General features: G+C 41.4%; 1 protein-coding gene across 3 annotated transcripts; it reads left to right on the plus strand.

The window, feature by feature from the left end:
- The first annotated feature begins 439 nt into the window (after positions 1–439).
- On the plus strand, positions 440–25150 carry LOC311105258 (transmembrane 9 superfamily member 2-like). Of its 3 annotated transcripts, XR_014610229.1 has the most exons (18): positions 440–733; positions 4209–4276; positions 9880–9973; positions 10219–10346; positions 10628–10757; positions 11871–11998; positions 12517–12628; positions 12747–12826; positions 13613–13718; positions 14404–14536; positions 14729–14848; positions 15093–15150; positions 15271–15430; positions 15646–15797; positions 15942–16053; positions 16277–16448; positions 23394–24516; positions 24945–25150. XR_014610229.1 is itself a non-coding variant. In XM_084147348.1 (17 exons), exons 1-17 carry the CDS (start codon positions 599–601, stop codon positions 23459–23461), a joined length of 1956 nt encoding a protein of 651 aa, XP_084003474.1. In that variant the 5' UTR covers positions 440–598; the 3' UTR covers positions 23462–25150. The 3 variants fall into 3 exon arrangements, 2 of the variants coding, with proteins under 2 accessions (XP_084003474.1, XP_084003475.1); XM_084147348.1 differs by having other exon boundaries at positions 23394–25150; XM_084147349.1 differs by lacking the exon at positions 440–733 and adding an exon at positions 4000–4056 and having other exon boundaries at positions 23394–25150.
- The last annotated feature ends 1504 nt before the right edge of the window (positions 25151–26654 follow it).

Consider the following 26654-nt stretch of genomic DNA (forward strand, 5'->3'; position numbering starts at 1 on the left):
TTGTCTGGAGTGTATGGTCGATGAAATGGTGGAGCATGTGTTGTTATATTGTTGTAAGTATGTTGAAGAGAGGGAAATATTGAAGTGTAGGGTCATTGAGGTTGGACGGGTTTGGAAGGGATTTGGGGAATGGGCTATTAGAAGTTAGTAGGGCTCTTTTTTATTTTCTCAGAAGTACTGGTCCTCTGTAGCTCAGCTGGTAGAGCACGGCACTTGTAACGCCAAGGTAGTGGTTCGATCCCCGGGACCACCCATACACAAAAATGTATGCATGCATGACTGTAAATCGCTTTGGATAAAAGCGTCTGCTAAATGGCATATTATTATTATATTATACTGAGTTAGGTAGGAGGATTTAGAAATGTTGTAAACCGTAATCGACCACACTCCAGCACAGTAGGTGGCGGCATGCACCTTTAACGTTGGTTTGCGGACCGCCATTATATCATAGAAGAAGAAGACGACGACGTGTTGGATGTTAGCTAATTATCTAAGATCAATTGGCCGACAAGCTAGCTAACGTTATTTTTCCTCGCAGAAACAAAAACGAAACTAGCTACATACCGGGTGAATTGAAATTAGCAACAAAACTGGGATAATGAAGACGCGGATAGACACGGATTTTGTACTTGTGTTCACGTTAGTTGCCTTCAGTACTTGTTCAGGATTCTACCTTCCGGGTATAGCCCCAGTGAGTTTTTGTGAAGACGGTAAAGGAGGTGACGATTGTCAGGTACATTTACACATTTTGTGGTTTTCTTCGAAGGATTAACGCTTTTCAGATGGAAGTTTTTAATGTTACATTTGTATTTAGTTCTATTTCCTTCATACTCCTACTGGCTAGCTAGTTAGGGGGTTAGTTGCTAGTCATGTGACACCAGAGATACTGCTGCGCTAGCACCAAAACTATTCACTAGCTAAACTATCAAACTTTAGCGTACCAATTGTTGCTAGCTTGCTAACTAGTCTTGATTTGAAGTTGTTCACATTATTAGCAACTTGTGCGTCACGGCTGGCTAGTAAGCTAGCTACAAAACATTTACTCTTGAGAACCCAAGGCATTCTGCCTTATCCCAAGGGTTCTCAGTTATAAGAACCGCTTATCGGTGGGACCATGTGAACTACAATCCCGATACTCTGTTTTAACGTTTAGAAACGTCAATCACCACTTGCGATAACGTTTTCGAAACATATGGAATTTAAAGTTTATATAAGTGAGAAATAAAAAATATACAGTTAACGTTACTGTAGCAGGTTTGTACAGATGGATATCATATGGCTGTGTACCTCCAGCCGACGAACTATACTTCTTCCCCAGTTATGCTAAGGGTACAGGTGTTTCCGCATGCTAGATGGCCAATTAACACAGGCGGTCGCCTCTGTCTTCCTTAAACAAGCACTGTAACATGGAGATATGACCATGTGGGAACCCTAACCCCTATAAAGGGTGTGTAGTAATTTAACCTTTTTTGTTTTTAGAAAGTTATTTCTGGCTGATATGAAAGATAAGGTCCTTTTATGTTTCCAAACCCATACAGCAAAATATGCGTGTTAAAGGCCTAGTGCGGTCAGAAACGTGATTTTCCTGTGTTTATCACCACACTGAGGTTGGAATAATACTGTGCAAATGGTATGCACTTTTAGTGTAAGTAAGAGCTGTTTCAAAGGTCTGCCTGAAATTTCAGCCTGTTTTGGTGGGATCGAGTTTTGGCCTTCCATGGTGACATCACCATGTGGTAAATTAGTTAATAGACCAATAAGAGAGTTCCTAACCTCTCTGGCAATAACAGCTAATTATCAGTTTTCCCCTCACCACTCAGTCCACTCCCAGACAGTCCTAGGAAAATTCTTGCTTGAGAAATTGCTCTAACTAAGAAGCTATTTTTTGACAATTTTGATTAAAAACAATCACAGTAAGGTACTTAAAGGTGCTACACATGTTTCTTTTTGAATTTTTGCATTGCAATTTCAGAAAATGTCCATAATGTATCTGGCGCTAATAGTGGAACGATAGTTTCACAATATTACTTGACCGCCAGTGTTGTGATTGGCCATGATATTCGCCAAAACCACTGGTAACTTTCGTTTTGGTTCACCAGCTTCAAACAGCTGTAAAAATGATATTTGTTGTTATTGAAAAGATGGTACAATGATTCCCTACACTGTTCAGTGCTTGTTGTCTCACATAAACTGAAATTGAGAGAACAGTGTAGAGCGATTTCCACTAGATAACACACGGCCACAAAGTCAGAACAGCTTTCCCAGTTTGACAACCGATGCCAGCGGGAGAGATCAATAGGCAAATTTCACAGCCAATAACAATAAGTAATACTGTGAAACACTATCAATCCACTATTAGCACCACATATATTATGGACATTTTCTGAAATAACAATGCAAAGATTCAAAAAAATCCTATGTGTAGCACCTTTAATGAAATGATTTGATGTTGAGATAATAATGTCTGCATTGGGCCTTTAACTTTCAGAACAAGTGTCGGCTCTTAACAAAACTTCCCTGGCAAGTGGATACCTTTATGAATAGATGCTAGTGGTAGTTAGCATCTATGAATGGGCTACACCAGGGGTAGGCAACCCTGGTTCTGGAGTGCCACAGGCACTTCATGTTTTTGATTGAACCGACCTGGAAGACTAGGTGTGTTTGAATTTAGGCAATCACTGAACTGATCAATTAGCTCAGTTGGTCAGGCTTGGTGCCTAGTTGGATAAAAAATCCTGCACGGCACTCTGGGAACAGGGATGCCTACCCCTGTACTACACAAACATGAGACATGCAATGCATTCATATCTTTACATAAGGTTGACGAACAAGTCTGTTAAGATTGTCTGGTTGTACGTGAGTTAGGGCCAGTGTTTCCCAATCCTGGTCCTCGAGGACACCCAACAGTACACACTTTTATTGTAACCCTGGACAAGCACACCTGATTCAACATGTCAACTAATCATCAAGCCCTCAATGAGCTGATTTAAGGTGTGCTTGTCCAGGGCTACAACAAAAATGTGTACTGTTGGGGGTACTGGAAGACCAGGGTTGGGAAACACTGAGTTAGGCTATAGGTAACTAGCAGAGTCTGTAGCTAGAATAATGAATGGAATACATATTGTAAGTTATTTAGTTGGAAGGTCAGGCCCCTATGTAGTTTATAATGATACAGATTATAATGGTTGACAACAATATCAATACTGACAACCCAGTAATGATCCACGTCTTCACTTGAGTAGTTCCATGTTATTTCAGCAAGCCATGACACCCACCATCTCAGATTGTTCTGAAATCATTTCTGTAGTTAGGAACAGTTAAGATTGGCATTCCTGAAACATTATTTTGTTGACTTTTAATTTGATCTTTGAGAAATTAAGCTAATTGATTGCACCTAAATTGGCCATTGAAATGTACAGGATTCAGATAATATTCAATAAATATAGTACCCAACATCCGATTAGGACCAAACTTCTTCCTTTCAATGAGTAAGACATTTGGAATCCAAAATAATGTCCAAAAGCCACCCACGGACCCCCTGAGAAGGTGGGTGTCGAAATCCTCTTTCTTGTGCTTTTTGAAGTGGAACGACCCCCTTGTCATTGCACTGTAGTATGCCTATTAGTCCCGATTGTGGCATTTACATAGAAAAAACCCTGAAACGTCTGTCTGTCACAAATGTTTACAAAAAAAAAAAATTTGAACTTACTCTGCCGATTGCACATATATATGTGATTACATGACTTGCATGAGCGGTGCCCTTTTGACAGTTGTTTTCCCACTAATTGCATTATGGGCCGAACATTCGCCCATAGTCTACTGCCTTGTGCGTATTGCTGCGCTTATAATGTGAAGAAATAATAGTTTATCAACATGACCAATGCATACTAGCCGTAGTCTTGCAGGTGTTTATATGGTTTAGTGCATGCGCCAGTTAATTGAAATCTCAACTTCAGCACCGGCCCTCTAAAAAGTCAGGTAAATAATACTTTCCTGTGGATATTTTGTCTCAAATTTCGACCATCTTAAGGATCAACCCCATGGACAATCGGCAGAGTAAGTTCAAATATAATTTTATTTAACACTTTTGCTTGTATGGAAACTTTCCAGGTTTTTGCAGTGCATTGTTTGACTGTATCCCAGTAAGTCATATCACTCTGATTTATTAGGCAACATGCCTGTATGACCATCTCTCTCCTTCCTTACAGACTCTCATCCAGCTATTTGTGAATCGCTTGGACTCAGTGGAATCAGTTCTGCCATATGAATATGACTTGTAAGTAGTAGCCAATGTTATTATAGTTTTGTGTTTTTGTATTCGTTTTTCTTTCTATCTGTAGCTCAGCTGGTAGAGCACGGCGCTTGTAACGCCAAGGTAGTGGGTTCGATCCCCGGGACCACCCATACACAAAAAATTTATGCACGCATGACTGTAAGTCGCTTTGGATAAAAGCGTCTGCTAAATGGCATATTCATATTAATGAATCTTAAATTTTTATTTGAAATTCAGTTTAGTTTCAGTTTAAAGACCTGATTGGCTATTTTTTATTTAGTTTCAGTTTTAGTGTTAGTGTTCGTGACCGAAAGCATGCGTGGGAGGTCATTTCCAGATCATGAGAGCATGTCAAATAAAAGCAAAGTCTATATTTTTTCGAAATTAAGGCATACAGTGCATTCCGAAAGTATTCAGACCCCTTGACTTTTTACACATTTTGTTACGTTACATCCTTATTCTAAAATTGATTAAATTAAAATTTTCCCTCATCGATCTACACACAATACCCCATAATGACAAAGTGTAAACAGGTTTTTAGAAATTTTTGCATAAAATAGAATAACGTATTTACATAAGTATTCAGACCCTTTGCTATGATACTTGAAATTGAGCTCAGGTACATCATGTTTCCATTGATCATCCTTGAGATGTTTCTACAGCTTGATTGGAGTCCACCTATGGTCAATTCAATTGATTGGACATGATTTGGAAAGGCACACACCTGTCTATATAAGGTCCCACAGTTGACAGTTCATGTCAGAGCAAAAACCAAGCCACGAGGTCGAAGGAATTGTCCGTAGAGCTCCGAGATAGGATTGTGTCGAGGCACAGATCTGGGAAAGAGTACCAAAAAATTTCTGCAGCATTGAAGTTCCCCAAGAACACAGTGGCCTCCATCATTCTTAAATGGAAGAAGTTTGGAACCACCAAGACACTTCCTAGAGCTGGCCGCCCGGCCAAAATGAGCAATCGGGGGAGAACCTTCCAGAAGGACAACCATCTCTGCAGCACTCCACCAATCAGGCCTTTATGGGAGAGTGGCCAGACGGAAGCCACTCCTCAGTAAAAGGCACATGACAGCCTGCTTGGAGTTTGCCAAAAGGCTCGTAAAGGACTCTGACAATGAGAAACAAGATTCTCTGGTCTGATGAAACCAAGATTGAACTCTTTGGCCTGAATGCCAAGCGTCACATCTGGAGGAAACCTGGTACCATCCCTACGGTGAAGTGTGGTGGTGGCAGCATCATGCTGTGGGGGTGTTTCTCAGCGGCAGGGATTGGGAGACTAGTCAAGATCGAGGGAAAAATGAACGTAGCAAAGTACAGAGATCCTTGATGAAAACCTGCTCCAGAGCACTCAGGCCCTCAGACTGGGGTGAAGGTTCACCTTCCAACAGGACAACAACCCTAAGCACACAGCCAAGACAACGCAGGAGTGGCTTCGGGACAAGTTAAGGGGTCTGAATGTCCTTAAGTGGGCCAGCCAGAGCCCAGACTGCCTGTTAAATGTCCAGCTCCACATTTTCCTAATGAAAAATCCAGCAACACTTCTATTTAGTTCAGGATAATATTTTCTGCCTTCTGTAAGTTGAAGAAACATTGCCTTGTGCCTTGAAATTCCGTTACCAAAAACCCACATATCTTTAAGATATTTTCTAATTTCTCTCCCCCATGGGGTGGGAGCATAATGTAAGTTCAGAGGAACAAGTAGTGGTAGACCTACCAATCAGTTAGTGATTTTGGCCCAAACATAGACCTCCATGATTGGTTCAAATTTGTTCTGGAACAGATGTCTGTGTTTCACAAGTTTCAACAGCACAGATTGATGAGAAGAAAAAAAACAATTTAATCCATATTAGAATAAGGCTGTAAAAAAGTCAAGGGGTCTGAACTTTCTGAATGTGGTGTGTGTGTGTATATGTACAGTTGATTTCGGAAGTTTACATACACTTAAGTTGGAGTCATTAAAACTTGTTTTTCAACCACTCCACAAATGTCTTGTTAACTAACTATAGTTTTGGCAAGTCGGTTAGGACATCTACTTTGTGCATGACACAAGTAATTTTTCCAACAATTGTTTACAGACAGATTATTTCACTTATAATTCACTGTATCACAATTCCAGTGGGTCAGAAGTTTACATACACTAAGTTGACTGAGCCTTTAAACAGCTTGGAAAATTCCAGAAAATGATGTCATGGCTTTAGAAGCTTCTGATAGGCTAATTGACATCATTTGAGTCAATTGGAGGTGTACCTGTGGATGTATTTCAAGGCGTACCTTCAAACTCAGTGCCTCTTTGCTTGACATCATGGGAAAATGAACAGAAATCAGCCAAGACCTCAGAAAAAAAATTGTAGACCTCCACAAGTCTGGTTCATCCTTGGGAGCAATTTCCAAATGCCTGAAGGTACCACGTTCATCTGTACAAACAATAGTACACAAGTATAAACACCATGGGACCACGAAACCATCATACCGCTCTGGAAGGAGACGTGTTCTGTCTCTTAGAGATGAACGTACTTTGGTGCGAAAAGTACAAATCAATCCCAGAACAACAGCAAAGGACCTTGTGAAGATGCTGGAGGAAACAGTTACAAAAGTATCTATATCCACAGTAAAACGAGTCCTATATCGACAACCTGAATGGCCGCTCAGCAAGGAAGAAGCCACTGCTCCAAAACTAAAACCGCCATTAAAAAAGCCAGACTACAGTTTGCAACTGCACATGGGGACAAAGATCATACTTTTTGGAGAAATGTCCTCTGGTCTGAGGAAACAAAAATATAACTGTTTGTCCATAATGACCATCGTTATGTTTGGAGGAAAAAGGGGGTTGCTTGCAAGCCGAAGAACACCATCCCAACCGTGAAGCACGGGGGTGGCAGTGTCTTGCTGTGGGGGTGCTTTGCTGCAGGAGGGACTGGTGCACTTCACAAAATAGATGGCATCATGAGGAAGGAAAATTATGTGGATATATTGAAGCAACATGGGTCTTCCAAATGGACAATGACCCCAAGCATACTTCCAAAGTTGTGGCAAAATGGCTTAAGGACAACAAAGTCAAGGTATTGGAGTGGCCATCACAAAGCCCTAACCTCAATCCTATAGAACATTTGTGGGCAGAACTGAAAAAGCGTGTGCGAGCAAATTAGGCATACAAACCTGACACAGTTACACCAGCTCTGTCAAGAGGAATGGGCCAAAATTCACCCAACTTATTGTGGGAAGCTTGTGGAAGGCTACCTGAAATGTTTGACCCAAGTTAAACAATTTAAAGGCAATGCTACCAAATACTAATTGAGTATATAGTGTATGTAAACTTCTGATCCACTGGGAATGTGATAAAAGAAATAAAAGCTGAAATAAATCATTCTCTCTCAACTATTATTCTGACATTTCACATTCTTAAAATAAAGTTGTGATCCTAACTGACATAAGACAGGGAATATTTCAGTTTCTTGGCAATTTCTCGCATGGAATAGCCTTCATTTCTCAAAGCAAGAAAATACTGACGAGTTTCAGAAGAAAGTGATTTGTTTCTGGCCATTTTGAGCCTGTAATCGAACCCACAATTGCTGTTTCTCCAGATACTCAACTAGTCTCAAGAAGGCCCGTTTTATTGCTTTTTTTAATCAGCACAACAGTTTTCAGCTGTGCTAACATAATTGCAAAAGTGTTTTCTAATGATCAATTATCCTTTTTAAAATGATAAACTTGGATTAGCAAACACAACGTGCCATTGGAACACAGGACTGATGTTTGCTGATAATGGGCCTCTGTACGCCTATGTAGATATTCCATAAAAAAATCTGCCGTTTCCATCTACAATAGCCATTTACAACATAAGTGTCTACACTGTGTTTCTGATCAATTTGATGTTATTTTAATGGACAGAAATTGCTTTTCTTTCGAAAACAATGAACTTTCTAAGTGACCCCAAACTTTTGCACTGTAGTGTGTGTTTATATATGATTGGAAATGATGCAGATTGTGGCTTCCATCAATGTACATTTACATTTACATTTTAGTCATTTTGCAGACGCTCTTATCCAGAGCGACTTACAGTTAGTGAGTGCATAAATTTTTATTTTTTATACTGGAATCGAACCCACAACCCTGGCGTTGCAAATGCCATGCTCTACCAACTGAGCTACATCCCTGCCGGCCATTCCCTCCCCTACCCTGGACGACGCTGGGCCAATTGTGCGCCGCCCCATGGGTCTCCCGGTCGCGGCCGGCTACGACAGAGCCTGGATAATTGTCTATCTGCAATATTAAAGCTGATCTACCCCCCTAAAATAAAAAAATAAATAAAGTTTGCTACCTAGACACATTTTCCCGTTAGCTAGTGATAGTGATTCACAAACTAGTCCTATTTGAAACATCGCCGCCATCTCCAGGCAGCATTTACCGGCTAGATTCAGTAGCTTGAAAATCCCTAAAAGGGCCGTTCCACGAGATGAGTGGTTTTTGTGTCCCTTTTGATATTTTAAGTAGAAATTGTTCACCAATATTGAATTTAAAAGCCTGTTATATTAAATGAAGTGTCATTTAATATAGACCACATTGAGAATTCAATAAATATGATTTTTAATATGAATAAATACTTGCTAAAGTGCCAAAATTCAGCATTTTGACATGTCCCTCCATGCACCCTCTGTTACTTCTAGAAAGATTTTAACCCATGTAAATTTCTCCAAGTTTACACCATCTTTGTATAGCCCTAGTTATTTTGTTGCTTTGACAGTAATTTCTAAAGATTATTATTTATTTCATGTGATTTAGTGATTTCATTTACATCTGCCCCTCATTTTAAGGACAATCCTTTTACGTGAACTGAACTCTTGTTTTAATATGGTAAAAATATTTTTTACCAAAAGAAACATTGAACATCTAATAGTGAAATTATTGAGTAAAAACAGGTGAGCTAGTTCTACTCTTTTTGCCATTTTGTGATAGAAAACTAAGTGGGTCGTGCATAACAGATCAACCCTGTTACCCATAGAATGTTTTAAGTTTTGTATATTTTTATGAAGCTTAACTGTTGCACACAATAAGCTTCCAAGGGGATTTATGGCTGATTTTGAAGATGAAATCGTCAACCCTGTTACTTTATTTGGCACTTAATAGGCACTTATGCTACTAGTCTTTTTTTTTTTCTTAACCTCTTGTAATAATTTTTTTAAATGGAGTTGAGCATGTGCTCTTTGACAATGTTAAAATTAGGTGAAATCAAATGTTGTTTTTTAACAAATTACACTTCTTAAAAGGCACCGAAATGGTGGAACAACCCAAAGAAGCTTCAAAACCCCATTCTATTTTGGCCACAGTTAAAAGAAAATACTAAAACTGAACGTAATTATGATGTTTTTTATTTGAGTTAGTTTTGGAGTCCAAGATAATAGTTTCAGTTTTTCAAACGGGTTTGTTCGTTATTAAATTGTACAAAATTATCTTCATGATTAGTTTACATTTTTTATTTCCGTTTTCATTTACTATAAAAACTTTGGTAGTAGCTCTGACTGGTACAGGCCTCTGTCTTTACCTTATCTTACTTTTGTTGGATCATTGCACATTCATTCTCAACAAATTTTTTCACAGCTTTGACTTCTGCACAGATAACGTGGAGAGGAGACCGTCTGAGAACCTGGGCCAGGTGCTATTTGGCGAGAGAATTGAGACCTCGCCATACAAGGTAGGGGACCTCTGTCATCACAGGTTTCATTGATAGTCTGGCATTTACCACCAGGATTTAATTACCCTAAAGGTCCTCTGGGCCCAGCTTTTCAGGTATTGTGTTCCATTGTTTTCTGTTGCTCAATCTCTCCAGGCAAGACCGGCTATTCAATCTGTCTTGACTGCCCTGTTCTTCCTGTTATACCCAGTATGTCTTACTCTTCATGGCAGTGTCAAGAGTTTTAATTCTTCACTTTCCCTCAGTTCTCATTCAAAAAAGACGAGAAATGCCAGAAATTGTGCACCAAAACCTATGTGAAGGGTAAAACCGAGGATAAGAACATGCTGGACTTCCTCAAGAGAGGAATGCAGTTGAACTACCAGCACCATTGGTGAGCTAATCATTCTCCTTCTCATCAATAGGTTGAGATACTTGTAGGTAATTCTACAGAAATGGGTCTGCTTACCCCCAAGCATAGGTAGGGCCCCTTAGCATGATACGAATCCTATACAACATGTTAACACTATTTTTGCACAGCATTTGGTTAGACCGAGATGGATGAACGGGAGACAGATTTGTTTCAACTAAATCACTTGCAGGGCTTTTCCAGTTTATTTAGAGAGCGAGTGTTTTTAACTGGGTTTAACAAAATGTGTGTGTTTTTGTTTTCAGGATTGTTGACAACATGCCAGTCACCTGGTGCTATGAGGTGGAAGACAGTCAGAAATACTGCAATCCTGGATTTCCCATTGGCTGCCTCATCACCTCCGAGGGGCGGCCTAAAGATGCCTGTGTCATCAATGTGAGCCATACTGTTACAATATCTCACACACAGGATGGTTGCCCAACATCTATCTGATAACACCAGAGATTGCAGCTATGCCAATTCTAGTTCAAGCCAGGCTGTGTTGTGAAATGGTAATATAATAACACCATTAGGTTGGACCATGACTGAGCTGTGCCGTTTTATAATAGCACTAATGATAACCTGCTTTGGATGTAGTTGTGTTTAGTATTTTTTTCCACCTTTATTTAACCAGGTAAGCCAGTTGAGAACAAGTTCTCATTTACAACTGCGACCTGGCCAAGATAAAGCAAAGCACTGCGATTTAAAAACAACAACACAGTTACACATGGGATAAAACAAAACATAGTCAATAACACAATAGAAAATCTATATACACTGTGTGCAAATGTAGTAAGTTATGGATGTAAGGCAATAAATAGGCCATAGTGCAAAATAATTACAATTTAGTATTAACGCTAGAGTGGTAGATGTGCAGAGGATGATGTGCAAATAGAGATACTGGGGTGCAAATGAGCAAAATAAATAACAATATGGGGATGAGGTAGTTGGGTGGGCTAATTACAGATGGGCTGTGTACAGGTGCAGTGATCGGTAAGCTGCTCTGACAACTGATGCTTAAAGTTAGTGAGGGAGATAAGAGTCTCCAGCTTCAGAGATTTCTGCAGTTCGTTCCAGTCATTAGCAGCAGAGAACTGGAAGGAATGGCGGCCAAAGGAGGTGTTGGCTTTGGGGATGACCAGTGAGATATACCTGCTGGAGCGCATACTACGGGTGGGTGTTGCTATGGTGACCAATGAGCTAAGATAAGGCGGGGATTTGCCTAGCAGTGATTTATAGATGACCTGGAGCCACTGGGTTTGGCGACGAATATGTAGTGAGGGCCAGCCAACGAGAGCGTAAAGGTCACAATGGTGGGTAGTATATGGGACTTTGGTGACAAAACGGATGGCACTGTGATAGACTACATCCAATTTGCTGAGTAGAGTGTTGGGAGCTATTTGGTAAAAAACATCGCCGAAGTCAAGGATCGGTAGGATAGTCAGTTTTACGAGGGCATGTATGCACTATGTAATCTGGGGTAATTGACTGGCATCTTATGTCTTTCAGGGTGAGTTCAACAAGAAGGACACATTTTACGTCTTCAACCACGTGGACATCAAACTTACCTACCACAATGGGGAGGGGGAGGGGTGGAGAGGAGCTCGCTTGGTGGCAGCCACACTGGAGCCCAAGAGGTAAGAATTTCAGATGGGCAGATGGAGTGTAAATCGGGTGATGTATAAGCAGATTTATTCCATTTTCATTAGCAGCACTTTAACTTATTGTCGCTGGTGCTTCCATAGGTGTCCATGAATATGCACTGTTCTATACTCATTGAACAACTGTTTGCCACGTATGTTTGTTTCATTTTATTGTTAATCAGTGTAATTTCCACATTTCACCAGAGGAGGCCGAAACTCCTACTTTTTTGCACTGCTGTATCTGGCATGCATAAATTAAATTTGCCAAGCATCATTTGGTAAATGAGTTGTCATTTCAATTGTTATGGCCTGATTTCCAAATGTCCAAACTTCAGGCAATTATCCAATCCATTAAACCAGATTTATGAATATGTTTGATTTAATTCTCAGTTTTAGCACTCATCTGTATAGACAAGCAGAGTTTCATATGAAGCACTGGAAGGCCCCCACCTTTATAATACTTTTTGATAGGGTTTTGTGTTGTAGCTAGTGATCTTATGTGTGATTGACAGTTTCAACAATGCTGGTGCTGACAAACCGACATGTGAAGGCCGTCCCATGGAGGTTCCTGTACTGTTTAACAGTGACGTGAAAATCACCTACACCTACTCTGTCACCTTCGAGGTACGTTAGAATATTTAACCACGTACAAGTACACTATATGAATGTGTTTGGGAAATAGCATAGTTCATAGAAGCATTAAAGTATTCTCTTTCACAAATAATAATTTCTTAATTCACAGGAAAACAATGCCATCAAGTGGGCCTCCAGATGGGACTACATTTTGGTCTCCATGCCTCACACCAACATCCAGTGGTTCAGGTATGTTAGGTCTCAGGTACGTTAGGTCTCGCAACACTCAGCCCTGTTAAGGGACTTACAGCACAGAAGTAGAGAATGTCTAACAGGCCTTCTCTGAGGAAGCCCTTCCTTATGTCCGAATCAGCAGACAACTGTTATGTAAACACCAGCCTCTCTGAGGAAGCCCTTCCTTCTGTCCGAATCAGCAGACAACTGTTCTGTAAAGACCAGCCTCTCTGAGGAAGCCCTTCCTTCTGTCCGAATCAGCAGACAACTGTTCTGTAAAGACCAGCCTCTCTGAGGAAGCCCTTCCTTATGTCCGAATCAGCAGGCAACTGTTCTGTAAACACCAGCCTCTCTGAGGAAGTCCTTCCTTATATCCTAATCAGCAGACAACTGTTCTGTAATCACCAGCCTGAGAGACTTGTATGAAGTCAAAACCAAAAGGCAGTGACGTTGTCAGCTGCTACAGAATCAGTGTGTCATACAATAATAATCAAAAGTCCTCGGTCCGTGTACCTCCAGTCAATCACTATCAACAGATATGATTTTAATCCATAACATACAGCATCTAGTCTAGTGACCATCAACCTGCACCTTAAATGTCACATATAGAACACTGGAAATCATGTGTGTAACAGAAACTCCAAATATGCTAAACATTGTGTTGATCACTCTAAATGTAATAGGAACTTTTTAGTCATGTTAAATATTCCCATTCCAGTGCTGTTATACAGTAGATTAGAATATGGTGCTCCTCTGCTGCTGTGAGTCATGTTAATGGTGTATGGCTTGTGTTCTTTCCAGCATCATGAACTCTCTAGTCATCGTGCTTTTCCTGTCTGGCATGGTGGCTATGATAATGCTGAGGACCCTGCACAAGGACATCGCCAGGTACAACCAGGTGGACCAGGTAAAGAAACACACACAGCAGCTCTTTGAGACACTCACTTACCATCTCACTTCTCTGACTGTCAAACTATAGGATAGTATGAAACCAAGTTAACGTACAGAGAAAAATTACCTGATTATTCAATTGTGTTCTATTGTATGCAAAGGAATCCTTCAGGAGTGAATGGGGCAGATAGACAAGGCAGAGGATTAATCTGCCAAAAGTCATTTGTGTTCTGTATGTTGCCGAACCACAAGCATGAAACCTTTGTTGTAACGTTTCACATTCACAGAAAGACTTGATAAAGGCTCCACCACCACAAGGAACATTAATATTCTATGTAAGCTTATCGAAAGCCATTTGAGCACAACTGGGGAATGGTGGTGTGATTTTTGGGAGCTACCTCTTGAAGTGTCATAACTTGTAAACCTTTAAAATGTTGTGTAGTGAAGGCCATCATTTACAGCTGCATTTGGGCTAAACTGAGAGTTCATGTCTGCACCATATTTTACAGCCATTGGCTAACATGGTAACGTCATGTGTCTTCATGTGGTTTTTGCTACACTAGCAGGTGTTAGACGAGCTGGAAGATAGGATAATGACTCACTCTTGGTGATTGGCTGATCCGTAACGAAGCAATTTGAATATGCATAACTTTCACCATTCTCTTGGTTCTGATTGATTGTGGTGCACTCTAACCCAACAGGATGATGCTCAGGAGGAGTCTGGGTGGAAGCAGGTGCACGGGGATGTGTTCAGGCCTCCTACGAAGGGCATGATGCTTTCTGTGTTCCTCGGCCAGGGAACCCAGATCTTCATCATGACTTTCATCACCCTCTGTAAGTAACTCTTCCTCGGATGGTTTAATAAGCAACGTAAAATCACAATGCATTACAGCATCTTCAGAAGATGGTTTATTCAACATGAACTCAAGTCTACATGACCTATCGGGAAGAGTTTATAATAGTGGTAGTATTACTGTAGTGGTAGCATTCTCTGTAGTGATGGTGACGTCGGTTTGACTCCTCTAGTCCTGGCCTGCCTGGGGTTCCTGTCTCCAGCTAACCGGGGGGCTCTGATGACCTGTTCTGTGGTGCTGTGGGTTCTGTTGGGGACCCCTGCAGGATACGTGTCAGCACGCCTCTATAAGAGTAAGCCCCATTTACATACTCCTCAACGAGCCACATGTGAGTTAAGTTAATAAGATTGAGTTTGAGAAAGGAACGATATGAATGCAAATCAGATCATTGTCATTTCAGGCCTACAGTTATCTGGACAGTATGAGATTCCCTCCAACCATTCAGTTAGAAATGTATTTCTGCCTGAATAGACTCTATTCTGTATGCCCTGCTTATAGCTTATGATTTTAACCCTTATTTCCCTGTGTGTCCTCAGCTTTCGGTGGTGAGAAATGGAAGCTCAATGTCCTGTTGACAGCACTGTTGTGTCCAGGGTAGGTCAGCTGTATACTGTAACATCCAAAGCTGCATTCGTTTGACATTCTCCTTAACAGGGAGATATGTACAGAGGCTTCACATGTGTCTCTCCCTCTCCTCTTCTCTCCCTTCCCCAGGATTGTGTTTGCAGACTTCTTCCTGATGAACTTGATCTTGTGGGTGGAAGGGTCGTCGGCTGCCATCCCCTTTGGCACGCTGGTGGCCATCTTAGCTCTGTGGTTTGGCATCTCCGTGCCCCTCACCTTCATCGGTGCCTACTTCGGCTTCAAGAAACCTGTGAGTCTCAAATCAGATCCCCCTCTGTCCATGAAATCTTATTCATTATGATCTAAATGGCAAAACTGATCCTAGATCAGCACAATACTTTGAGATGGATTATGAATACGGGCCCTGATATTTTGTCCACGTTAAAAGTCAGCCCTTTCTAATATGGCGTACCATTTTCCATTTCTTGATGAGTTGCCACCACTCTCTCTTGCGCCATTCTACAGGCCATTGAGCAGCCGGTGAGAACCAACCAGATCCCCAGACAGATCCCAGAACAGTCCTTCTTCACCAAGCCTGTCCCCGGGATCATCATGGGGGGCATCCTGCCCTTCGGCAGCATCTTCATCCAGCTCTTCTTCATCCTCAATAGCATCTGGTAGGAAGCCATGTGTCTGTCACCTGTCCGACCGTCTGTCTGCGTCTTAGCTTTCTGGTAGAAGCAACTCGCCTACTGGGAGTCTTGTTTGACTACGTTGATTTGATGTAATAGTTAGTTCAATGTTGTATCTTTTTGTTCCAGGTCTCACCAGATGTACTACATGTTTGGTTTCCTCTTCCTGGTCTTCATCATCCTCCTCATCACCTGCTCTGAGGCCACCATCCTGCTATGCTACTTCCACTTGTGTGCAGAGGTGAGAGGAAATTATTATATTCCCGGTGCCTTCTCTCAGAATAATGACCTACTGAAACGTATAGGTGTAAATGACTGAAATGTGGATTATGGTGTACTAGGAAAAACCATTACAAAAATTTTCCAGGGTAACTGTTTCAACCATAATGGCAAAAGTAATGAAAGTATTTTAAAATCAGAATGTCAGTCAGAATGTCTGTAGCCTAACCTTGTGTTTCCTGTAGGACTATCACTGGTGGTGGCGCTCGTTCCTGACCAGCGGCTTCACGGCGGTCTACCTGTTTGTCTACGCAGTCCACTACTTCTTCTCTAAGCTGCAGATCGTTGGAGCTGCCAGCACCATCCTCTACTTTGGCTATACCGCCATCATGGTGCTCATATTCTTCCTCTTCACAGGTGAGTGAACTGGGAACATTGCGTAAGCAAGGTTTTTGACTGTGATACTAAAACAGGTCGGTGTACATCTCAATGGCATTGGCTTGTATTATTTGCAAAGACCCGTCCTGTTGTTTGTTCATGGACTATGGTTACGAGAGATTAACCCACCCATCCTTCAACGCTAAGTACCTACAGTAGGTGGGAACATGCTGCTTGCAGTTTTATGAATGGCGGTGACAAATCCTCTGGAGTAGCGATCTGTCCCAGAGGCATTGTGTTGTAAAGACCATACCAGAGGGAGAAGGATGTGGGGATCGGAATGGAAATCGCTTAGTGTTTGAAGAAGCTGGTTGATTAACATCAGAAGGGACTGCTCAGCCATCCCTGTACACATTTACTAGAATGCTAGTAAATGTTTACTATCCTGTTCCAGTGACGACATAGACCTAGGAATACACTAGTATTGCGCAAGTGTTGTTTGCTCAACCCCCCCGTGACAGGTGTCACACCTCTGGTTCCTCTAGTTTTACTGGCAGTACAGCTGCACTGTGCTTAATGCACTTAAACAGACTTTTACCTGTTTTAGCATAATCTTAAAGAGGTCTCATTGGAGATGCTGGAGTGGATCCTTGAAACTGAGACCAAATAAAGGCTATTATTTTTGCTTAATCTTAATGGTAAATGAACGGTAGTTTGTAGTCTTAATGTGGTAATTTATACGGCAGAGGAATACAAATCAGTCTTCTAAATCGGTTGTATTTAGTGACTTTCCCTCTTCCTGGTTCCTGTGCCAAGTTTGGCACTGAGCAGCTCATTCATATGCTGAGAGGAGGGAGGAAGGCCAGACAGACCGTGTTACACACTGTAAACTCCTCCCACTCTGCTTCATGGAAAAGAGCTGTTCATAGGAGCTGTGGCGTAACAGCACTCAGCCATGCTCTCTGGCCACCTCTCCATGTTCCTGCTCATAAATTATATATGTTCATGGATAGTGTTCATCAAACCTGATTCAATACATTTTAGCCAAGCTCCAGGTCAGCAGACCCTCCCCCGGTCTCCTCAGTGAGACATTTGACTGGACTTGAGCTATTATTAGCGCTGTTAAAACGGAGCACGCGTGTGATTTAGGTCATCAGCAAACGAATACCAGACTTATTTAGGCATTGCTGCTTGTACTAGTTGATTTATGGTTAGCCCTCTTATAGGTATCGGTTTTAGTGAGAGGGGTAGCTTTCGTCTCCTAGAAAATAAACGTGAGGCAGCGCCCAATTTACCGGTTGCCATGGATTCTAATAGATGCACCAGCATCCCTGACTACGGCTGTTATGGCAACTTCCCCTCGCCGGCACTCGAAATATATAGCTGTGTACCAGGAAGAGAGCAATGTGGGCGTTTACTGGGCATCCACACACAACAAGGCTACAGTGAACAGACCTGCCTCGCTCCCTCTGTCCTTACTGTGATGTGGACCGGGTTGACGTGGTAATGACATTCTTTGGCCCCGTCTGGCCTTTGCTTACACACACACACACACACAACGTGACCTAGGACACAATTTAAAGAAAGTCAATACAAAACTACCACTGAAGCAATGAGTTTCTCTCTCTCCCGAAATATAATATAGACCTATGGTCTTATGGTGACATTCTCATAGCAGCGGGATCCTAATAAATCAAGTCAAAATCATAGGCATTTGCAGTCTTAAGGGCCAGATGTAGCCTATATCGGCGGAGCAGTGTCGGCCCCTGTCTTAAGACTGGGATATGCAGTATTGGGATGGGCTGGCAGAAGATCATCGCTACCGAAAAGAAATCCAATGAAAAATATCTTCATTCTCTCGCTCAGGGTCTTCATGGTTGTCGCCTACTGCCTTGGCAGACTTGTGGTTTCATCCGATTGTTTCCAGCCCCCTCTTTCAATAGGAGCTCAATTTGGTGGTGTTGAGTGATAGGGAGCCGGGTGGCTGTAAGACAGGGTTATTTTGTGAGCCTGTCCTCCTGTGCTCTTTCAGTAGTTTATTTTGTATTCCTTTGTTTCTGGTCCCCTCCTTTGTTTCGTGTGCCTCACTGCTGAAATCATCCCTGTGTAAATGAAACCGCAGCACGTTCAAAAGCCACGGGCCCATGTCCTCTGCCTTACCCAGGTGTTTCAATAGGCTGATGTGGATGCTTGCACGATTACAAATTCACAAAGTTTTTACCAGTTCAGTGTCCTTACGTGACTCTTGAAAGGGCAGTGTGCAATATACACTAAGGATACCAAACATGAGGAACACCTTCCTAATATTGAGTTGCACTCCCTTTTGCGCTCAAGAACAGCCTCAATTCTTCAGGTCATGGACTCTACAAGGTGTCAAGTGTTCCACAGGGATGCTGGCCCATGTTGACTCCAATGCTTCCCACAGTTGTATCAAGTTGGCTGGATGTCCTTTGGGTGTTGGACCATTCTTGATACACACGGTAAACTGTTGAGCGTGAAAAACCCATAAGAGTTGCAGTTCTTCACATAAACCGGTGCGCGTGGCACCTCCTACCATACCTAGTTCAAAGGCACTTCAATCTTTTGTCTTTCCCATTCACCCACTGAATGGCACACATACACGATAGTCTAAATTGTGTCAAGTCTTAAAAATCCTTCATTAACCTGTCTCCTCCCCTTCATCTACACTGATTTTGAAGTGGATTTAACAAGTGACATCAGTAAGGGATCATAGCTTTCACCTGGATTCACCTGGGCAGTCTGTCATGTTCTTAATGTTTTGTATACTCGGTGTATGTACCGTATAATGTATGTACAGGGAACTGCCAAAATAAATTAAACACTAATATAAAGTGCCTTGATAGGGCGTTGAGCCAGAACAGCTTCAATGCACCTTGGCATACACTATATATACAAAAATATGTGGACACCGCTTCAAATTAGTGGATTCTGCTATTTCAACCACACCCGTTGCTGACAGGTGTATAAAATCAAGCACACAATCAATCTCCGTAGACAAAGATTGGCAGTAGAATGGCCTTACTGAAGAGCTTAGTGACTTTGAACGTGGCACTGTCATAGAATGCCACCTTTCCAACAAGTCAGTTCGTTAGATTTCTGCCCTGCTAGAGCTGCCCCGGTCAACTGTCAGTGCTGTTATTGTGAAGTGGAAATGTCTAGGAGCAACAATGGCTCAGCCGCGAAGTGGTAGGCTACACAAGCTCACAGAACGGGAGTGCTGTAGCGCCTGTCCTTGTTTGCAATACTCCCTACCGAGTTCCAAACTGCCTCTGGAAGCAACGTCAGCACGAGAACTGTACGTCGGGAGCTTCATGAAATGGGTTTCCATGGCCGAGCAGCCGCAGACAAGCCTATGATCACCATGTGCAATGCCAAGCGTCGGCTGGAGTGATGTAAAGCTCGCCGCCATTGGACTCTGGAGCAGTGGAAACGCGTTCTCTGGAGTGATGAATCACGCTTCACCATCTGGCAGTCCGACGGATGAATCTGGGTTTGGCGGATGCCAGGAGAACGCTACCCGCCCCAATGCATAGTGCCAACTGTAAAGTTTGGTGGAGGACGACTAATGGACTGGGGCTGTTTTTCATCGTTCGGGCTAGGCCCCTTAGTTCCAGTGAAGGGAAATGTTTACGCTACAGCATACAGTGACATTCTAGACTATTCTGTGCTTCCAACTTTGTGGCAACAGTTTGGGGAAGGCCCTTTCCTGTTTCAGCATGACAATGCCCCTGTGCACAAAGCGAGGTCCATACAGAAATGGTTTGTCGAGATCGGTGTGGAAGAACTTGACTGGCCTGCACACAGCCCTGACCTCAACCCCATCGAACACCTTTGGGATGAATTGGAAGACCGACTGCGAGCCAGGCCTAGTCGTCCAACATCAGTGCCCGACCTCACAAATGCTCTTGTGGCTAAATGGACGCAAGTCCCCGCAGCAATGTTCCAACATTTAATGGAATGCCTTCCCAGAAGAGCGGAGGCTGTTTATAGCAGCAAAAGGGGGACCAACTCCATATTAATGCCCATGATTATGGAATGAGATGTTCGACCAGCTTCGACAAGCAGGTGTCCACATACCTTTGGTCATGTTGTGTAGATTCTACAAGTGTCTGGAATTCTATTGGAGGGATGTGACACCGTTCTTCCTATAGAAATTCCATAATTTGGTGTTTGTTGTTGGTGATAGATATCGCGGTCTCAGGCGACGCTCCATAATCTCCCATAAGTGTTCTGTTTGGTTGAGGTCTGGTGACTGAGACGGCCATGGCATATGGCTTACATCGTTTCCATGCTCATCAAACCATTCAGTGACCACTCGTGCCCTGTGGATGGGGTCATTGTCATCCTATGGGGGGGCATTGCCATGGTAGCCAAAATAATGGCCTGCCTAGCATTTTTATACATGACCCTAAGCATGATGGGATGCTAATTGCTTAATTAATTCAGGAACCACACCTCTGTGGAAGCATCTGCTTTGTATCCGTAATTTCTCAAGTGTTTCCATTTATTTTGGCAGCAACCTGTATGTGGCTGTAAAAGACGTGTACAGTTTGTATGACATGGGTGTAATGTGCAATGTATGTACAGTCCTTCAGAAAGTACTCACACCCCTTTTACTTTTCCACATTTTGCTAAATTACAGCCTGAATTTAAAATGGATGAAATGTAGTTTTTTTTTTGTTACTGGCCTACACGCAATACCCCATAATGTCAAAGTGGAATTATGTTTTTAGACATTTTCACAAATTAATGAAAAGCTGAAATGTCTTGAGTCAATAAGTATTCAACCCCTTTGCTATGGCAAGCCTAAATACGTTCAGGAGTAAACATTTCACATAAATTGCATAAATAGTGTTTAACAATTTTTGAATGACTACCTCAATCTGTACCCAACACATACAATTATCTGTAAGGTCCCTCAGTTGAGCAGTGATCAAACGCAGTCAAACACAGGCTGAACAGTCAAACACAGATTCAACTACAAAGACCAGGGAGGTTTTCCAATGCCTCGCAAAGAAGGCCACCTATAGAGTACCACAGTATGAGTCATAATACCCATAAAACCTAGCGGTCAAACAAGGAAATGGTTCCAATCGTTTTTCCACCATTCATTTTTCCCATAGGGTATTTTAGAAACACTGGAGAAAAAAAGTGCTGTGTTTTGTGTAGGCTTACCCTGGCGTGACATTTTGATAACCGTGTAAATCTCTCTAGGACAAGGTCTTTTATCAATGTATTTGCCTCCCAAAAATGAAATGCTAATGTGGCTATCATAAAGAACTACAAATGACATGATGATCTGGACTAGACTGCCGAATCGAGGCAAAGTTAAGAATCTCTGGATTAACTATCCAATGTTAGATACATTTAGTAATGAATAAATTGGCAACATTTCTTTAAATTGACAATTATGTGAACTGTCTTGTGCATGTTTTAAATGTACACTATGTGTTAGCTAAGGTGTCAGCTAGATGATGTGCAGGAGCTTGCAGGGATTTGTAGTCTTGCGTGATGTCTACTTTGACGCTAATTAGCATTTTTGAACCATAGAGTAAATGGAGCCGACTATATTGATAAGTCACCTTGTCCGAGAAAGATTTACATGCTTATCAAAACGGCACGCCAAGGTAAGCCTACACAAAACACACTCCTGTATTTTAAGTGTTTCTAAAATTCCCTATGGGGAAAAATTAATGGTGGGAAAATGATTAGAGCCATTTCCCTGTTTGACTGCTAGGTTTTATGGGTATTATGACACCTCCACTGTGGGGCTCGATTGATAGATGGGTAAAAAAAAAAAAAAGCAGACACTGAATATCCCTTTGAGCATGGTGAAGTTATTAATTACACTTTGGGTGGTGTATCAATACACCCATTCACTACAAAGATACAGGCGTCCTTCCTAACTCCGTTGCCGGAGAGGAAGGAAACCGCTCAGGGATTTCACCATCAGGCCAATGTTGACTTTAAAAGAGTGTTTAATTTCTGTGATAGGAGAACATTTAGGATGGATCAACATCCATTGTAGGCACTCCACAAGACTAACCTAATTGACAGAGTGAAAAGGAAGCCTGCACAGAAATATTCCAAAACATGGATCTTGTTTGCATCAAGGCACTAAAGTAATACTGAAAAAAGAATTGGCAAAGCAATACTTTTCTGGTCCTGAATACAAAGTGTTATGTTTGGGGCAAAACACAACACATTACTGAGTACCACTCTCCATATATCATGTTATGGCTATGCTTGTAATCATGAAGGACTGAGGAGTTTTTCAGGATAAACAATGGACCTAAGCACAGGCAAAATCCTAGACGAAAACCTGGTTGTCTGCTTTCCACCAGACACTGGGAGATTAATTCACCTTTCAGCAGAACAATAACTTAAAACACAAGGCCAAATCTACTGTACACTGGAGTTGTTTACTAAGAAGACACTGAATGTTCCTGAGTGGCCGAGTTACAGGTTTGACTTAAATCGACTTGAAAATAAATGGCAAGACCTGAAAATGGTTGTCTAGCAATGATCAACAATCAATTTGACAGAGCTTGAAGAATTTTGAAAAGGATAATGCGGGAATGTTGCACAATCCACGTGTGGAAAGCTTTTTAGAGACTTACCCAGAAAGACTAACAGCTGTAATCACTGCGAAAGGTGCTTCTACAAAGATTAAATTAAAAATGAAAAAAGTATTGACTCAGGTGTGTGAATACTTATGTAAATGAGATGTCTGTATTTCATGTTTTCACTTTGTCATTATGGGGTATTGTGTATAGATGGGTGAGATTAAAATATATATATATTTAATCGATGTTGTATTCAGGCTGTTACAGCAGTGGAATAATTAAAGGGGTATGAATACTTCCTGAAGGCACTGTATTATACTGAGTGTGTAATGTACAGTGTTTATTTTGTATACAGCAGTACTGTGTCTTAAGAATCCCCCCCCATCTTCCTCCTCAGGCACCATTGGCTTCTTTGCCTGCTTCTGGTTTGTAAGTAAAATCTACAGCGTGGTCAAGGTGGACTAACGGATGGAGGGCCGGACTCCCTGCTCTCACAGTGCAGAGCTTCTACAGTGACCGCTTTGAGGAAAGGAAGCCCTTTTGAATGACTTGAAACATCACATATCTCAGAAAATATCTGGAGAGGAGAGGCCCTCAAACTTGATATGTTGCTGTCGTAATTATTTTAGCTTTTACCGTCTGTCTAACATTAATTGACGTTTTTGATTTGACTTGCACCTTGATCTCCGAGGTGAGTTCCAAAGATCTAAGTTAGCGGGCGACTGGTTAGGGGAAGGTGGTGAAGGATGAACCGAAATGCATTTATTTTCCATTTCTAATGTAAAAAAAAAAAGATCTTTATTTTATTTAGCTTTTATATTCTCAGAAACCCAAACGTCTATTTTTGTTTTTCACCAACTCTGCTGTATTGAGAATATATAAATGTTGATATTTAAAGAATGTCAGCTATATGGAACTGTCCTTTATATGTTTGGGGTTTGTTGTTTTTATATCTGTGAGGTGAAGACGGGCTGTAGAATCCTAACCATTAATGACCTGTACTATCGTTTTACAGCAATGGATACTGTATAACTATGACCCAGCCATGATGAAATCTGTTTGTTCTTGTTATTTTTATGGCTATATTTTGGTTTATATGAAAATAAGAACCTAGTTAGAAGCACATCTTTATGGTAGATTAATTTGCTATAACAGTGGAAATTTAAGGCCAAGCTTATGACTCATTGATATGATTTGTATGTATTGTAACATCTCACATGGCACAGGAGAAAGCACCTTGGTGGATGATGATACATATGCATTACAGTATAACCATTTAGATTACAGTATAACCGTTTAGACGTTTATTTCTTATTAGGTAACTTACTGTAACTAGATCTAAAAATCCTGCTGCTTTTTCTATTTATTAGTGCGGGGTCATTACCTAAGGTGAAAACGTCTTTACAAATAAATACATTTGATTTAACTGGAAACTAAAGCTAATGCATCTTCACGTTCTCTATACTCTCAGATGGAACTTGGTGACTGACATCATTGAATAATTTCCCACCTTTAAAGGGGCAATCCGGGATTGGTACATCCATATTTTTTTTTATGATACAGCCGTTGATTATTGAAGATTATAAACTGGATGGTTCGAGCCCTGAATGCTGATTGGCTGACAGCCGTGGTATATCAGACCTTATACTACAGGTATGACAAAACATATATTTTTACTGCTCTGATTTAAGTTGGTAACCAGTTTATAATAGCAATAAGGCACCTCAGGGGTTTGTTGTATATGGCCAACATACCACGGCTAAGGGTTGTAACCAGGCACTCCGCGTTGCGTTGTGCCTAAGAACAGCCCTTAGCCGTGGTATATTGGCCATATACTACACCCCCTCGGGCCTTATTGCTTAAATATAACATGCCCAGCTGTTTACCAACATAAGTGGCGTTGTGACCGCTTTGTTGTTTTTCAAATCCCGGATTGCCCCTTTTAAAGGCAAAGCATCAATCTCACTGCCGTTGCATTGAAGGAGTTCTGATCAGCATTGTTGAAACTCACGCTTTATTAATTTTTATAAATGAACTGTACACAAGCATCCTCGGACCGTGTTGGAAATGTTTTTGTTTTTTTAAGCACAATAGAAATATTCACAAATGTCTAGTTTTTAAAGAAGTACTGCATATAAAACATTCTGTTATTTACTTTAGTGTCACTATATTACATGTTCAACAGGAAACATATCACACAATACTTTACAATGGTGTCGGTGATGATTCTTGCCTTCCTTTGATGTTTGATTGTCAACTAGCACTCCAGGTCAATTACCTTTAAACAAAATGGCTGAAAATTGAGATTCTCAGCATTCAAGTCTATTTCACTCATACTTAACACACTTCAGGCTCTCAACAACATGCATACAGATCACACTTGCTGAAGGACTTCCACTCACAGCAGAGATGAACCACTGCTGAAAATAACACTACTGTAACGACTATATCGGCACCGTGTTCCAGTTTGTTAGCCAACAATTATGTGATGAGCTCTCAGATGAATTTGCTTTAGATTTAACAATTACACTTGAAGTACTTTTTTTTTTTTTTTACAGTCTTGGTTCCTTAAGACCAGGGTCAGAGTACATGTACAGACAGGTCCATAGTTATTTGCACCCTTGATAAAGGGGGGCGGGAGAGAGACTGTATAAAATCTGGTCCTCTGTAGCTCAGCTGGTAGAGCACGGCGCTTGTAACGCCAAGGTAGTGGGTTCGATCCCCGGGACCACCCATACACAAAAATGTATGCACGCATGACTGTAAGTCGCTTTGGATAAAAGCGTCTGCTAAATGGCATATTATTATTATTATTAAAATAAGTAATACAAATACTGAGCTATATTGTATGCTAAAACCATTGGGAAATTATTTTATACTAATACAATTAACAAAATTATTGGCACCCCTGTTTTCAATAATCTAGCACCCTCTGCTTGCGAGGATAACAACATACTTTTTTCTAAACTGTTTTATGTGATTGAAGGACACGTTGGGAGGGATCTTAGACCATTCCTCCATACAATATCTTTCCAGATCCTTGATATCCTTTGTCTGCTCTTATGGACTGTCCTATTCAATTCAAACCACAGGTTTTCAATGGGGTTCAAGTATGTATACTGAGATGGCCATTGCAAAATGTTGATTTTGTGGTCAATTAACCATTTATTTGTAGATTTTGATCACTGATTGGGGTTATTGTCTTGCTGGAAGATCCACTTGCAGCCAAGTGTCCAGGTACTTGGTCAAGTTCATGATGCTGTTAAACTTAAGGGCCCCACGACCAGTGGAAGCAAAATAGCACCATAACATCAAAGATCCACCACCATATTTTACCGTAGGTATGAGGTACTTTTCTGCATATGTTTCTGTTTTTCCAACGTCAAACCCACCACTGGTTTGCGTAACCAGAGCTCTATTTTCATGTCATCTGGCCATAGCACCAGTTCCAAACCAAGATCCAATGCCGTTTATCAAACTCCAGGCGGCCCTTTATCAAGGGTGCCAATAATTATTATAGGGCCTGACTGTACATTCATCCCATGGCTTTGAGCAATACATTTCCGAATCGATATGTGCGCATTTGTACACTGCTCAAAAAAATGAAGGGAACACTTAAACAACACAATGTAACTCCAAGTCAATCACACTTCTGTGA

This window comes from Coregonus lavaretus (assembly GCF_964263955.1).
Source record: "Coregonus lavaretus genome assembly, chromosome: 29".
Lineage (NCBI taxonomy): Eukaryota > Metazoa > Chordata > Actinopteri > Salmoniformes > Salmonidae > Coregonus > Coregonus lavaretus.

Excerpts from the sequence above, each read along its gene's own strand:
- LOC311105258 (XM_084147348.1), top strand. The coding sequence starts at position 599 with ATGAAGACGCGGATAGACACGGATTTTGTACTTGTGTTCACGTTAGTT. Across the intron at positions 11,999-12,516 it reads GCCACACTGGAGCCCAAGAG|TTTCAACAATGCTGGTGCTG; the intron begins GTAAGAATTTCA and ends TGTGATTGACAG. Across the intron at positions 14,849-15,092 it reads GTCAGCACGCCTCTATAAGA|CTTTCGGTGGTGAGAAATGG; the intron begins GTAAGCCCCATT and ends GTGTGTCCTCAG.